Below are 17,119 nucleotides of genomic sequence, written 5' to 3' on the forward strand. Positions count from 1 at the left end.
TGCATAGATTTTAAGCAAGAGATGTAGTTGACGTGCATGACCAGTATTTATCTTCATGTCCATTTATGTGTAACTATTTCTGATTTTATAAGACACCAGAATAATTTGATATATTCCTAATCTGTATGAAATCAGACTTGGGCAAAGCACAAGTATGTTGAAAACTAATCATAAAAATAAGACAGTTTTAATTCAAAAAAATAGTAGGTGACTTGATTAACTGAGCAACTTGGAACTGGTTTCTTAAATCCTGCCACAATATCCAATTGAAGGCTATGTCCAAATTTCTGAAAGCAAGCTATCATGCTTCATATCTTGGAACAAAGAGGATCCCACTACTAGAATCCAGAATTTTAATATAAGCTTCTTACAAGGGTAGGCTGAAAAGTAATGCACACATGCTTGTAAAAATGATCAAAAACAATTAGGGTGAGCAGGTACAACACAATTAAAGTATGATTCTTAAACATCAAACTCACAAATTTATTTTTCAGCGTAGTCTCCCTTAAGACACACATTTCTCCCATTGTGCAAGGTTTTTCATTCTGTCAGTGAAAAATTCTTTAGACTTTTCTCGAAGCCAAGATTTGATAGTCGCCTCAGCTGATTGTCCAAGGTGTAGTGATAACCCCTTGAGGTCTCTCAAGTGGAGGAAAAATGTAAAAATCGCAAGGCGCAAGATCAGGGAGTAAGGAGAGTGTGGAATCGGTTCAAACTTCAAGTTTCACAGAGCCTCTTTAGTTGCGCACAAGGTGTGTAGACAGGTGTTGTCATGTTGCAAGATTATTGGCACCAGGCTACCTCAACATCTCTCTGTACTGAAAGGAATTTACCATTGCCTTCGTATCAGATAATCAGTCACACAAACTCTCTGAGCATCCAAAAACACAAGCAAAAGAATTTTTTGCTGATGGTTGTTGTGAACTTCTTTGCTTGAGGAGACGACAGGTCGGTATTCAGCGCTCTGTCTTTCCTCTTCTGGGTCATAATGAAGGACCCATAACTCGGCCCCGTCACAATATTCAAAAGCAAGTTGTCTCCTTCATCACGGTAGCACTGCAAAGATTGCTCGCAGCATTCCAATAGACTTTTTGTCATCTGTGAGATGATGTGGTACCCATCGTGCATTTTAACATATCGTAATTGTTCAATAACGAAGTTGACACATTCCCTGGATATTTCACTGTGGTTTGTGATATGCTTTTGAGTAATTTGCAGGTCATTTTGGACCAAATTGTCGACAAGTTTGCTATGTTTAGCATCTGTGGCAGTGTTTGGACGCCCTTGTGTTTTATCAACAATTATGGCTTTTCCAGGCTTGCAACCATGAAATTTGGTACCCATCGATTACAGTAGACCTATGAACAGCACCATAGTCGTAAGCAAGTCTTTAAAGGACCATGACTCTCATTGGGAGTCACTTTTTCAGCAGTTAAAAATCAGTTAACAGCACTTTGATATAGCACTGGAACGTGTCTCCATACTGCTGCTACTCAAAAAACGCTGGATGAACGCAACGCGTTCAAACTGTGTGTGCATATAGAGAGGGCAGTTACCTTCCAGATGCCATGTGGAGTGTTTCTCAGTGTCATTTAGGTTTCTTTCTACAAGCATGTGTACATTACTTTCCAACCACCCCTCGTACATTGCGTCTGAATATATCATTCCACTACTAATCCTTGTGGAAGATGCTGAAGAAACATTTTGTGAAAACTTTAACCTACAGAAGCATGATACTGTTAGGAAGTGTGATATATCAGCACATTGTAATCACAAATTTCCAAACACAAATTTTAGCTATGTGTCAGTCATATTGTTATATACTGAAGTTTTGCATTGTATAAATTTCTGAGACAGTAGATTGGAACCCAATAAGAGCAGACAGGATATATTTTCACTAGGTACTTCAGATAAAAATTTACAAATACAGGACTAGTAACGAAGGTTTGGAAAATCCTGGCAGCCACAGCAGGTGAGTCTGCTGCTTTGCTGGCTGCCTCATGGCAGTCAACATGTAAAATTTACCAGAGAATTTTTATGCTTCCTTTAATATTTTAGGGACTCATGAGAGAAAATAAAATTATATGTAATATAAACATTTTATTTACATAGTGGTCTTTACAGAAAGGATTTTAGACATTTACAAGAAAAAACAGCTTTTAAACAACTTTTGACATTAATTACCTTGCTCAATTTCAAATCTGTGGAAATAACATAGAAGGATTCTTCTGAAATTTCATGTACAGAATAGTGATGCATTACTTTTCTGAGTTGTTGCAATGAACAGACTAAGATAACTTTTATATGTTGTCACTATATAAAGGTATGTGGTAGAGTAGCAATGAGTATACCTACCACAATTTCACACAAGAATTACTTTAAAACAATGAAGTAACGCAAATTTTATCTCTATTGTAATGTGAATCATATGATATATGGTAAGGCACATTTACATTACTTGTACAAAAAGTTCTTATGAGGAAAAGAGAATCTTAACTTTTTGTTTCCAAAACATTTTTATTAGTTAACTGAAATCAGCTTTTTTCTGACTTTATCATAACAGGTACATATAATTTGCCCAGATTTTAAAACTATTCATACAAAAATACATCTTCCCTTCCACACAGAATACTTGCAGTTCCTTTGGTTTATGACTAGGTATACTCCCTTGTCACATTTCTGTGAAACAGCATATACTTAACTTTATAGCAAAAGCACATGAAAATGGCCTATCAAGTTGGTCCATATTCCATACTTTTTACTGAGAACATCTGATGAGTATTGAAGATATATTGTCAATCACAGGACATAAAAAAGTTAATATACTCGTGAAGTATGCTCTCAGATCATAATTTAAGTATCTTCTTCACATAAAATTTTGAAAGTATTGTTTCAGTTAAATAATTTATGTTTTATATATACAGCGGTAATTTTTATGTCTGTAATTTGTAACACATTAGACTGATAGTTGTGTTCCAGCTCGTTCAAAAAAATTATGTAATTTGTCACACAACAGTCGTGTCAACGTGTGGATCTAATTCAAATGTTTAATTAATACATCAGTGAAAACTGGACAGCATTCTTTCATTTTGCAAGCTGGTGAAGTAGCACATCAAATATTTGTAGTATATATCTGACTTCCACTAGTCCATGAGCAGCTCACAGTGGAATGATAGATTCCATTTGATGTGCATTGAGCTGTGTTTTAAATACATAAGTTAATCACAAGCATTCCACTGATACCAAATATTGCTCTTTGTTTTAGTGCATACAGTCACTATAATATTGCACAAATTCTTTTGGAAGGCGGAGGTTTCTTCATTACTGCATGGATTGCCTCAATGAAAACTTCTTCAAGCCCCTCACTGTCTTTCGCTGAACATTCCACGTACCGATAGGCACGGATTCTCTTCTTCATCTGCTTTGCTTCAGTAACTGATATTGTGTTTTCAACTTCATTCCGCAAGTCCATTTTAGTGCCTAAGAAAAACAAAGAGAGAAAAAAAACATTTAAAATATTTGCAAATGAACATAAAAATGATGATTTTTAGGTACTAAATTTTCTGTATTGTACAATCACATGATCATATATAAGAATTGTTCAATAAGCAATGCAACACATTTTTTCCTTTGCTAATTTCAGTAGTAAAAATGCAGAATTTGTTGGAATATTCCCTCTTCAGCTCTTATAGTTTCATGAAGTTCCAATAATGTATGTGGCCTTCAAAATGGAGTCACTAACGGGGGTGTGTTCCAAGCAGAAAGCTATCACTGGGCTTCTTTTGGCAGAAAACCAGATAATGGCAGATATTCATAGATGTTTGCAGAATGTCTACGGAGACCTGACAGTGAACAAAAGCATGGCGAGTCATAGGGTGAAATGTCTGTCATCATTGCAACAAGGCCGTGCACAGCTGTGATTCCTATAATGTTGGAACGTGTGGTCACTCTCATTCGAGGTGATCGGCAGGTCACAATTAAACACTTTGTTGCTCAACTGGACATCTCCGTTGGTAGTGCTGACATACTTGTCCATCAGTTAGTGTACTCAAATGTACTGTAATGTCTGAATTTGGTATGAAAAGATAGGGATTTGAATTTGTAAGGGTTTTAGCGTAGTCTGAATGCTGTCTCTGTTATTCTGTCTCTTTCTGTACTGGTGTTTCAGATGAAAATATCACCTAGATGAACTTTTGCATTCTTTTACTTCTTGTTTGTGTTCTCTGCTGTTTCTTTTAGCACTTCAGTTTTTTGGGCCCAATGCCCAGATTTTTTACAAGAATACTAGATTCTCCATAAAGGTGAGAGATTTAAATTTAAGCTGAGTGTTTTGATAGCCTAATCTGATTCTGTCTGGAATATTACGTTGCTTCATTTCTTTCTGTTATTTTGAAATTAACTTCTCCAAGATACCATTAAGCATAATTTTTGCATTCCTGTTTCGATATCAAATCGCTCTGAGGTACTCCGAAGAATTTAACTTATTAGGTGTTCATTAATGTTTGTTGCACAAATGCTCTTCTATTTTCCTATTTCCCAAACTCTTTCAGCACATTTATATGAATGTCTCAATCAATGGAGTCATAAGAGTCAAGATCAGCTTATTACCTCCTGCTAGCATCTTGGTTTTGATCAAGATCTTAAGGATAAAGATATGTTCTGCACATTACCACCCTTTACTGAATTCTGCTTGGCTTAATCAGTGCTCCTTGGAAAGTTGGATTATTCATCAGAATTTCACATGTGGCCAGATGGTTACAATTCATATTACTATATTAAATTCACTTTAAGTTCAAACAGTTTAACAATAGTTGTTATTAATGTAGTGTTTAACAGCTGCACTTTATTAAAGTGTACTGAGATTTTTCGCATCCCTAAAGGCTCTCCTTCGTGATAGAGTGCACATAATATGATGAACATATTAATTAATTTTGCTACCAAAGTATGAGTTTGTCATGTGTGTCCCTGAACCATAACCGCCATAGTTTCTTATGATTCAAAAAATTACCTAAACTCATTGTAGCTAACAAATTCCATAACAAATTATAGGATTGTGTCTGTATTTATGTAAGTGGAACACAATGAGTACAGGAGCCCCAGCAAAAGGAATATAAAAACTGAAAGGAATAAAGAGCTTGGTGATATTTCTTCAGAAACCATAATGTAAGTAATTGACAGACTAGAGTACAGAAAGCAGTGTGATGTGAATGCAGGAGACGGGGACAATATGATTTAGTGCTAATGTTGAGAGTAGTCTTTCCAAAAGATTCTTCTAACTGTGTTTAAATCACTCTACTGCATGTTACTTTGTATGTTACAATGTATCTACATCTATCTACATCCATACTCCGCAAGCCACCTGACGGTGTGTGGTGGAGGGTACCTTGAGTACCTCTATCGGTTCTCCCTTCTATTCCAGTCTCGTATTGTTCGTGGAAATAAGGATTGTCGGTATGTTTCTGTGTGGGCTCTAATCTCTCTGATTTTATCCTCATGGTCTCTTCACGAGATATACGTAGGAGGGAGCAATATACTGCTTGACTCTTCGGTGAAGGTATGTTCTTGAAACTTTAACAAAAGCCCGTACCGAGCTACTGAGCGTCTCTCCTGCAGAGTCCTCCACTGGAGTTTATCTATCATCTCCGTAACGCTCTCGCGATTACTAAATAATCCTGTAACGAAGCGCGCTGCTCTCCGTTGGATCTTCTCTCTCTCTACTATCAACCCTATCTGGTACGGATCCCACATTGCTGAGCAGTATTCAAGCAGTGGACGAACAAGCGTACTGTAACCTACTTCCTTTGTTTTCGCATTGCATTTCCTTAGGATTCTTCCAATGAATCTGTCTGGCATCTGCTTTACTGACGATCAACTTTATATGATCATTCCATTGTAAATCACTCCTAATGCGTACTCCCAGATAATTTAAGGAATTAACTGCTTCCAGTTGTTGACCTGCTATTTTGTAGCTAAATGATAAGGGATCTATCTTTCTATGTATTCGCAGCACATTACACTTGTCTACATTGAGATTCAATTGCCATTCCCTGCACCATGCGTCACTTCGCTGCAGATCCTCCTGCGTTTCAGTACAATTTTCCATTGTTACAACCTTTCGATACACCACAGCATCATCTGCAAAAAGCCTCAGTGAACTTCCGATGTCATCCACAAGGTCATTTATGTATATTGTGAATAGCAACGGTCCTATGACACTCCCCTGCGGCACACCTGAAATCACTCTTACTTCAGAAGACTTCTCTCCATTGAGAATGACATGCTGCATTCTGTTATCTAGGAACTCTTCAATCCAATCACACAATTGGTCTGATAGTCCATATGCTCTTACTTTGTTCATTAAACGACTGTGGGGAACTGTATCAAACGCCTTGCGGAAGTCAAGAAATACGGCATCTACCTGGGAACCCGTGTCTATGGCCATCTGAGTCTCGTGGACGAATAGCGCGAGCTGGGTTTCACACGACCGTCTTTTTCGAAACCCATGCTGATTCCTACAGAGTAGATTTCTAGTCTCCAGAAAAGTCATTATACTTGAACATAATACGTGTTCCAAAATTCTACAATTGATCGACATTAGAGATTAGGTCTACAGTTCTGCACATCTGTTCGACGTCCCTTCTTGAAAACGGGGATGACTTGTGCCCTTTCCCAATCCTTTGGAACGCTACGCTCTTCTAGAGACCTACAGTACACCACTGCAAGAAGGTGGGCAAGCTCATTCGCGTACTCTGTGTAAAATCGAACTGGTATCCCATCAGGTTCAGCGGCCTTTCCTCTTTTGAGCGATTTTAATTGTTTCTCTATCCCTCTGTCGTCTATTTCGATATCTACCATTTTGTCATCTGTGCGACAATCTAGAGAAGGAACTACAGTGCAGTCTTCCTATGTGAAACAGCTTTAGAAAAAGACATTTAGTATTTCGGCCTTTAGTCTGTCATCATGTGTTTCAGTACCATTTTGGTCACAGAGTGTCTGGACATTTTGTTTTGATCCACCTACCGCTTTGACATAAGACCAAAATTTCGTAGGATTTTCTGCCAAGTCAGTACACAGAACTTTACTTTCGAATTCATTGAACGCCTCTCGCATAGCCCTCCTCACACTACATTTCGCTTCGAGTAATTTTTGTTTGTCTGCAAGGCTTTGGCTATGTTTATGTTTGCTGTGAAGTTCCCTTTGCTTCCGCAGCAGTTTTCTAACTCAGTTGTTGTACCACGGTGGCTCTTTACCATCTCTTACGATCTTGCTTGGCACATATAATCATCTAACGCATATTGTACGATGGTTTTGAACTTTGTCCACTGATCCTCAACACTATCTGTACTTGAGACAAAAATTTTCTGTTGAGCCGTCAGGTACTCTGTAATCTGTTTTTTGTCACTTTTGCTAAACAGAAAAATCTTCCTACCTTTTTTAATATTTCTATCTACGGCTAAATCATCGATGCCGTAACCGCTTTATGATCGCTGATTCCCTGTTCTGCGTTAACTTTTTCAAATAGTTCGGGTCTGTTTGTCACCAGAAGGTCTAATATGTTATCGCCACGAGTCGGTTCTCTGTTTAACTGCTCAAGGTAGTTTTCAGATAAAGCACTTTAAAAAATTTCACTGGATTCTTTGTCACTGCCACCCGTTATGAACGTTTGAGTCTCCCAGTCTATATCCGGCAAATTAAAATCTCCACCCAGAACTGTAACATGGTGGGGAAATCTACTCGAAATATTTTCCAAATTATCCTTCAGGTGCTCAGTCGCAACAGCTGCTGAGCCAGGGGGCCTATAGAGACATCCAATTAACATGTCTGAGCCTGCTTTAACCGTGACCTTCACTCAGATTATTTCACATTTCGGATCTCCATCAATTTCTTTCGATACTATTGCACTTCTTATCACTATAAAAATGCCTCCCCCTTCACTGTCCAGCCTGTCTCTGCGGAATACATTCCAATCTGAGTTTAGGATTTCATTACTGTTTACGTCTGGTTTCAGCCATGTGAAGAAATTCAACTGATTCAAAAACTAGAAAATGCGTGAAAGTAAGTTCTACAGGGGTGTGCATCTAATTTTAACTGCACAGGGACACATTTGATGGTTGTAAATAATAACAGTGGTGTTCATTTCATACTTTGGAAGCAAAATTACATAATTGTATATATGTGGGGTGGGGGGATAAAAATGATGTAATGTTGAAGTTGAATCAACAGATTTGGTTTTGATTTTTCAAGCTCCGACTTTTACTACAGTGGCGCTTAGGACAGTTAATTAGTGGGTGCTACGGTGTCACACTGGAAGTGGGGTGTGCTGTGGAGGTGTGGAGGATGGGTGGCAGGAAGAATTTTGACTTACACATGGTGACACAGAGGGAGGAAATTCCAAAATGTTGGTGCAGATACAGTGAACAATTAAACTGTATGGCTACAGTGTAGTAGGGAGGGGAGTTGTCAGTTTTACTTGTGCCAAAGTACCTCGAAGGAGATAAATGCAAGCTATGGGATGGCTGCTGGATGCATAGATCAGATTAAAATTGTGCTACCTTTGGCATCACATACTCTGTAGTGAGTATTTTTAAGCAAAAACATTTGAAACTCCTGATGTAACATAGCAAGTGTCACTTAAATGTGAAATAAGTTTAATTAATGGGATCTAAAGAATTAAAGACCAGCAAGGAACCTCGTACAAATCACTGAATTTAATTGCTGTAAAATAATTAGACAAAGGATACTTATTTTCTTGACAATGAAAGTTAAAATGGTTCAATGCTTCTTGCTCATACCCACTGATTCAATTACGATGCACAGTTTTTATCAGTGGGAATTAACTTTGTACAACTGACTTGTTGTATACGATACAGATTCTTTAATTCTGCATAGGTTTTGTGCAGTTATGAGTCCCTGCAAAAATAATTTTAATTTATACAATATAATGATTTCTTACCAACTAAAACTATTGGCACATTAGGGCAATGATGGTGCACCTCAGGATACCACTTTGAGGCAATATTCTCAAAAGAGCTTCGACTGTTGATTGAGAAGCAAAGGAGGAAGCAGTCCGTCTGAAAAGATTAAACAGAGATAAATAAATAACTCATTATGGCAGATGAATTGGCCCATACTGAAAGGGCCTCAGTCCACTTGAGTGACTTTTGAACAAAATGAAAGAAAATGGCAATTTAATTTTCGTAGAACATCTCTTAAGTTTTAAAAAATATTTTTTTATAGCAACCAATAAGCTTAATATTATTTTGTAACATTACTTGATTTTAGAATGTTAGGCTAGTGTGGGTGCTGATATAAAAAGTATGGGCTGAGGCCCTTTCTGCATCAAAATTATAATTTTAATGCAATTAATTAATTTTTGTGGATATGTCTGCCAGAATACACAGAAAAACCACTGAAACCCTGAAGTGGTGGACTACACAGTTAATATGAAAGAAATTGTATGTATCATCAGATATTACCGTTAACTGCAGTCATCACACAACATGATCAGTAACTCCTTCCAATATTTACATGGTCTTTAAAATTTGTAATTTCCAAACCCATAAACTGTAATCATTAAGTTTTGTGGAAAAGCACTAGTCATTTCATTTTCATACACTGGGCAGTCATCAAGTTCATCATAAAATTACTTATACTTTTCAGGTGTGTAATAGCTATCAACTTGGCATATTTTATTGGGACCACCATGCTGGTAGGTAGACGGGGTACGGGTCATTGTGGTTGTCACAGAAAGTATGATTGATCATACCATCTTTGGCAACACTGCAACTTGCACAATAGATGAAATGCTTGAAGACAAGAAGTCATTTTCTGGTCCTGAGTAGCCCTTCTCCGACTAGCTTCTTTGATAGGCAGGTCTTTTTTTTGTAGAACATTTGTAACAGCAACAGTTACAATAACTTGCTTATATTAATATTTAGTACACTGCCATAGCATAACTTACAAGAATAATATTGAGCTGCAGGCAGTACAACAAAGAGACTGCTAAATATGTGAGCTTTCAGCCAAAAGGCCTTCTTACAACATAGAGAAAAAAACACACACACACACTCACGCAAGCACAACACACTCGTATGACCACTACCTCTGGCCCCTCTTGGTTGGATGGAATCTTGCCTTTGTAAAGCAGATGGTCTCATAAACATACCCCATTTCAGGCATGAAAATAACCTCAGAATGGGGGGAAACAACAAATGAAGGGCCACGAAGATTGGTACCGAGTTCAATCCTGTTTCTAACCTACAAAAATGTTCTAACGATTTTCTAGGGCAGTTCAAAAACTGTTGAGTTTGTTGTTGACACAAGCAAACTGATCAATGGCCATACCTCAGCTTTAGCAGAGACAGCCCAATGATAACTACACAAACCTACAAGTGGTTCACAGTTAACAGTCGTCGTGGTTGAGCCACTGAAAGTATGTTTGATCATACCATCTTTGGCAACAATGCAACCACACGACTTGCATAATAGATGAAATGCTTGCAGACAAGAAGTCATTTTCTGGTCCTGAGTAGCCCTTCTCCAACTAGCTTCTTTGATAGGCAGGTCTTTTTTTGGTAGAAGATTTGGAACAGCAACAATTACAATAACTTGCTTATCTTAATATTTAGCATAACTTAAAAGAACAATGTTGAGCTGCAGACAGTATAACAGAGAGACACTCATTATGCAATTTGAAATAAACAATAATAACCTTTTAACACCAGAGTAGGCATTAATGGTCATGAATAAAGTACAGTGAGTAAAATTCTTACATGTGCAGTTGGACAAAAAGTTAAAATAGAGTCAACACATGGACAAACTAATCATGAAGCTCATTTCAGTGTGTTGTGCGCTTAGAGTCATCTTGATCCATATTCTGCGTATTTTCACTCCCTGTATTAATAAAATTTCTCAGGCTTCCAGCTGCATCAGGTGGTTAAAATACTAAGAGCTATTGACTGAGCTCTCCTCAGCCATTGTCAAGTCGTAAATAACTGTAGCATCACTGTGGTTTTGCTGTTATGTAGCTGCATTGCTCTGTGACATCACTAATGCTCTCTCCCTCATCAACGGTGGTAATGTCCCCTCCCCTCCCCCCCCCCACCCCCCACCCCCACCTCCACAGCCATCACCCTGCTTCAACCTCACGATGGCCACATCCCAGGCTGTGCTGAGCTGCAAACTGCCATCCTTGTTGATGGTGTTTTCCTATTTTTTTTTATTTCTGCCATTTCTTTTACGGTGCTATCTTAAAATCCTTTCATACTCATAATGACAAATGTTTTGTCGAATAGAATTCTGTGTCAATTTTCGAAAGTGTGTTCGGCATGGCTGTTTCTTCAGGATAGTGCAAGCATAAGCATGAGAGGTGCTTATGCCTTCATTATCCTGAAATATCAGCCATGGCAGAATACACTTTATAAAATCAACGCCAAATCCTATTCAGTGAAACATCTGTCATTAAGAGGACAAAGGGATTTTGGGACAGCATCATAAAAGAAGCAGTGGAAATAAAAAAAAGAGTCTGGAAACACCATCAAAAAGGATGGTGGTTTGCAGCTCAGCACAGCATGGGATGTAGCCATTGTGAGGTTGAAGCAGGGTGATGGGTGTGTGTGTGGGGGGGGGGGGGGGGGGAGAGGGGGGGGGGGGTGAATTACCACATTTACCACAGCCAGCAATGCAGCTATATAACAGCAAGTCTACAGTGATTACAGTTATTTACCACTTGACAATGGCTGAGGAGAGCTCTGTCGAAAGCTCGTGGGATTTTTAACCACTGGCACAGCCGGTAGCCGAAGAAGATTTTATTAATTCTTATCACTGCGAGACCATGCATTCATACACATATGTTTGTTCAGCACAAGCTAGCTGTAGGTAATTATACATCTTGTAGAAGGCTTTTTAAGGATCTTGGATTTATTACACTCTTCCAAACACATTTAATGCTTAATAGTTTTTGTTGTTGATAATAAAAATCAGTCTCAACTAAAATGTGATATACACAGTCACAATACAAGACATAAAAATAATTTTCATGTACGTTTTGTTTCCTTATCCTGGGTTGAGAATAGAATTATGTTGTCTGGTGAGCTGTTCAAGCAAGCTCCCATCTAACAAAGGAAAAACAAAATTGTGAATCTGTGCCACTTCAAAAGAAATTTGAGAATTTATCTCGTTGGCTACTCTAACTACGAACTATCTGAATAGCTAGAGCCAGGGATTTAAAATTTTTGCTAGCTACATGGCAAGTAACAGTGTTTGTTGTTGACGGGAATACAAATATGCTGCTGAAATGAGGGTTTGTTCAGTTTTTAAAATAAATGACATGTTGCTCTTGGCAACACAAACTGTTTGTATACAATATTCAATACTCTCCTGCAATATTCATATTTTAATATTGAATCAAAGTATTCATCCTTGATAACATCTTCACTGGTAAACCATTAGTAAAAATGTCTGCTGCCTGATCTCATGGTGAAATGTACTTCTACGTTGACCTTTTTCTCACTAACTAATTTAAGGTGGGCTTCGGGAGGTGAATCCTGTGCTGCTGGAGCAACATTAACAGCATAAGTTACATCTGAATGTCTGCCTGTGTCTGTATATGTGTGGATGGAGATATATATAAATAAAAACAAAGATTCTGTAACTTACCGAACGAAAGCGTTGGTACGTTGATGGAAACAATGACAAACACAAACACACACACACACACACACACACACACACACACAAATTTCAAGCTTTCGCAACCCATGGTTGCTTCATCAGGAAAGAGGGAAGGAGAGGGAAAGACGAAAGGATGTGATTCCATGAGTTACCAAATGGGAAAGCGCTGGATACTTCCCACTAACACCAACCTATCTGAACTCCGGAGATGGGAACTTGCCCTTCAGTATATCCTCTCTTCCCGTTGTCCACCAGGCCTCAACCTTCGCTAATTTCAAGTTACCGCCACTCATACCTAACCTGTCATTCAACAACATCTTTGCCTCTGCACTTCCGCCTCGACTGACATCTCTGCCCCAATTCTTTGCCTTTTAATTTGTCTGCTTGGGTCTGTATATGTGTGGATGGATATGTGTGTGTGTGTGTGCGAGTGTATACCTGTCCTTTTTTTCCCCCTAAGGTAAGTCTTTCCACTCCCAGGATTGGAATGACTCCTTACACTCTCCCTTAAAACCCACATCCTTTCGTCTTTCCCTCTCCTTCCCTCTTTCCTGATGAAGCAACCTTGGGTTGCGAAAGCTTGAAATTTGTGTGTGTGTGTTTGTGTGCTTTTTATTGTGTCTATCTACCAGTGCTTTCCTGTTTGGTAAGTCACAGCATCTTTGTTTTTTATATATGTTCTCAATGTTAAATACATGAAACTATCGGTAATCTCTCAGTAAGAGAGCTGGTCGTGAATCACCTGATATCCATCCAGATTCAAATAGGAATGATATTGAACTTGATCACTCATACCATACATTGCCAACACACTTTTCGTTGTGTGGTTTGGTTACTCTTCACAAAATTTTCAAATATTTGGATTTGAAGGCCACTTCACTTACTACAACAGCAAACTCTTCTTGTAATTGTTTTGATACAGTGAACCATTTCATCATGTCTCATTTATCAATCCATTACACACATGAAAGGAAAGGGTTACATTTTCATTAAAATACACACGTGGTTCAGCACTGCTCTCCTCTGAAGGTGATTTCTTTAGATGTTCTTTCAAACACTCAACATTTGGCTGTTTGTGTCAACCCATACATGCTTTGAAGCAGTCTATACACATTACCTGTATCATCAACTTAATATTGTGGCTGATGTAGGTAAATTTCTTCCTGCAACATACTATTCAGGAATGCCGTTTTAACATTAAATTGTTTAATGTTCCAATTTTATTGAACAGCAACATGCAAAGAGGTTCTTATTGTTTCAGATCTATCCACAGGTCTAAATGGTTCAGAGAAATCAATTCCGGGCCTCTGACTAAATCTTTCTGCAACTAATCCTGCCTTTTAGCAGACATTATCATTGTTATTATTCAGTTTTATTGCAAACACCCATCACCTACCAGTAGCTACCCTTTCAACTGGTAAATCAACAGTTTCCAAGTACAAAACTTTTGATGTGAATGCATTTCTTCTTCCATTGCAACTTCCCAATTTTCTACATCTGAAGACTTCACTGCTTCATCATAGTCTTTGGTAATTTCCCTCAGCATCATCACCCTTAGATGCTCAGGTTCATTATGGTAGCACACAGACCTTCTAATCGTTTCTCTATTCTTCAAAACTTGATGTCCATCAATATTTTCAGCTCCACTTAAAGAGATGTCATTTTCATCTTAAAACACTTCAACATCATGATCCAGTCCTATAATACAGGGTGAGCATAAAGTCTTGCCCTGATTATAAAAATTTATTACAGAATAACCGTTTGACATCATAATTTACATTTGATGTTGTTACATAGGTTAGCGTTACTAGCTATTTATTTTTTTATTTTATTTTATTTTATTTTTTTTATAGATCACTTACGTTAGTAAGCCTCAACGTGTGCTCCCTTGGTAGCTCGGAGAATGTATTTTCTTCCAAAGTTCCTCATCATTCAAATTAGACAGTATCGCATGTGTAAAATCACACACAGTCGAGGTGGCAACTAACTTTATAAAAGCACTTTTCAGCAGTTGTTTTAACATTTCATTCTTGTATCTTATGTCTCGGCTGACAACTGCTGAATGAATGCCTGTCTGGAAGGTATATATGATAGCTATGGGCTTCTTGTCCAGCTATATAACTTTTCCAAAATTTGGCATCAAACTACTTCTGTTTATGTGTTGCAATGCAAATGAAACATCGTGCTCTAGAGACTTTCAAAACATCAGACTGAATTTTCTTTCTCAAAAATAATTCAGTTTGTGTTTTCTTTTAACCCTTCTTGGCCTAGTTTGGTTAAGAGCATAAGTCACAGGCAAGTACAACTTCACCCCACAATGCTTTTGGAGTACACCTTGCTATCCGAAGCCACAGATTTACCATCTCACAGATAATTCTGTTCTCACATTTAGTAACTTCATTTTGCTGTGATGTTTACAGCACAGTCAGAGGATGTTTGAACCAATAGACTCAGCATATCTTTTACATCGCAGTTATTAAACACCATGCCACAATGTTTTCACCATCTACATAAATATTCCTAACTTCTTTCTAACCTTATCTTTTGCCATAACAGATGTATCACTCTGGAACCGGATAAATCATCCTTAAAAGCAAGAAAATATCAATAGCCATCTAAATCCTTTCTTCCATTGGAGCATAGACATTGGTGAAGACTAACTCTTGTGGGCTACTTGATTTATAGACTCATTTACCAAAAACTAGCTGTTGTATTTCATATACCATACAATCTTCATAAAATTTACTTTGACTTTTACATTAATACTACGTGCTGTCAGGAATGATTGTACGTGGCATTTACTCTGGTGCCCAAATATTTCTAGAGATATTTGAAGAGTATCAGCAGCTTCTTTTGCAACAAAAGACTTTTCTTGCTCAATTCTCAATCCATTTCACTGCCAAACAGTCAAGTTCATTCTTGCTTTCAGATAGAGGAACAGCAATTGGTATGTTATTTCTGTGAAATAACCATATTTTACCACTGTTTTGGTGTTTTGATCAATGCCCTTTTCTCCAGCCTTTCTAACATAAAATAAGTTAGAAGGGGCAGTGAAGTGAAAATGAAACAAATGGAAAAAAAGTTTATTATTTCAAAAGTCATCATCATAACTGCATGAGTGCTTTCCAGCGAAACTTCTGCAGCACAACTGAAACAAACTTGGCAAAATGGGTGTCCATCAGAGTATGCTGCAGGAGTTTCTGTGGGAAGCCCTTACACATTCTCCATAAAGTTCTGATCTCTTCTTATGTGATTTAAATATCTTTGGAGCCCTGAAGGAAGATATTAATGGCTGTCGATTAGCTTTGGATGAAGAATTGGATGTCTGGGTACTATCATGGTTCTGTATGCAACCACAAACATTATTCCATGAAGGTATTGACCATCTTGTCTCACAGTGGAATAAATGTATTAACAGTTAGGGTGATTACTCTTGGATAATAATGGTTTACTTTTTTCCATTTGTCTCATTTTTATTTGACTGTCTCCTGTACAAGCACCATCTGGGAAGAACCCCACTCCTTCAAAATATCATCTTGTCCAACTTTTTCCATCAAAAGTTTCATAATCTGTATGACCATTTCCCAATATTTTGATGTGCACATTATTCTTAGCATTGTCTACTTTCTTTGCTGTATCAAAAGGATTGTACAAAACATACCAATCTCGACAGTTCGTTTCATAATGTGTAGCACCATTATCAACGTATTATTCGTCACACACTGATATATCTACATTTGCAGGTAATTCAGACATCTTGGACATCATCTTTCTTGGACTTACTTGTGATGGTATTTTGATGGCTGATAACATTGCAAAACCACCACAAGCTAAGAGCTAAAACAGTTCCTGGGTAGGTGACCTTAACCTTTGCAAAACAGATTAAGTGCATCTTAAATGCAGTCTTTTGAAAAGTGTCCTTATTTACCACAGAAAAAACACTTTTTCTCATCTCATGTGCTTGAATTTTGGTCTTTCTGCAAAATAACAATTTTATTTTTTCCTCACTGCTGTATTTAAATACTTCTTTTGGATTTGGAAAACATTGCAGTTGCTACATTTGTTTCATCTCTTCCTTTTATTCACAATTCATAATCCAGACACCTTTTCTGCAATTTATGCCATGTTTTGTCATAAGGAAAATCAGGTTTACCTATTGGTTTATTGAGTTTAGCCATATTTATTTGAACTTCATCAGATTTTGGTAAATGATCTTGCATACCACATGGCCATTCCCAGTCCATATTATGAAACTTTCATCATAACAAGTCTATATTTTCTGCAGACTGTCTTTCATAGAGCTTGTGCAACTTTTCCCATACATCTTTTGCAATTTCACATTGGCAAGTTGAAGTAACTGTTTCGTATCTAGTGACAAAACGAGATTTTTTTTTCACTTTGTAGTTTACTTTTATCCAAGTAGCTAATTTTGCAACACAACCTTCAG

General features: G+C 37.6%; 1 protein-coding gene across 3 annotated transcripts in view; it reads right to left on the reverse strand.

Moving 5' to 3' along the window:
• Positions 1-2,104: 2,104 nt before the first annotated feature.
• The window catches only part of LOC126161807 (ras-like GTP-binding protein RhoL), a 380,663-nt gene continuing 365,648 nt past the window's right edge, over positions 2,105-17,119 (reverse strand). For all 3 annotated transcript variants that reach the window (XM_049917899.1, XM_049917898.1, XM_049917897.1), the window contains 2 exons: positions 8,954-9,071; positions 2,105-3,480 (listed from right to left, as the gene is read on the reverse strand). In XM_049917899.1, the coding sequence (XP_049773856.1) occupies positions 3,278-3,480; positions 8,954-9,071 (321 nt within the window). In that variant the 3' untranslated portion in view covers positions 2,105-3,277. The remainder of the gene's footprint in view (positions 3,481-8,953; positions 9,072-17,119) is intronic.

This window comes from Schistocerca cancellata, chromosome 2 (genome assembly GCF_023864275.1).
Source record: "Schistocerca cancellata isolate TAMUIC-IGC-003103 chromosome 2, iqSchCanc2.1, whole genome shotgun sequence".
In the NCBI taxonomy this organism is placed as follows: Eukaryota; Metazoa; Arthropoda; class Insecta; order Orthoptera; family Acrididae; genus Schistocerca; species Schistocerca cancellata.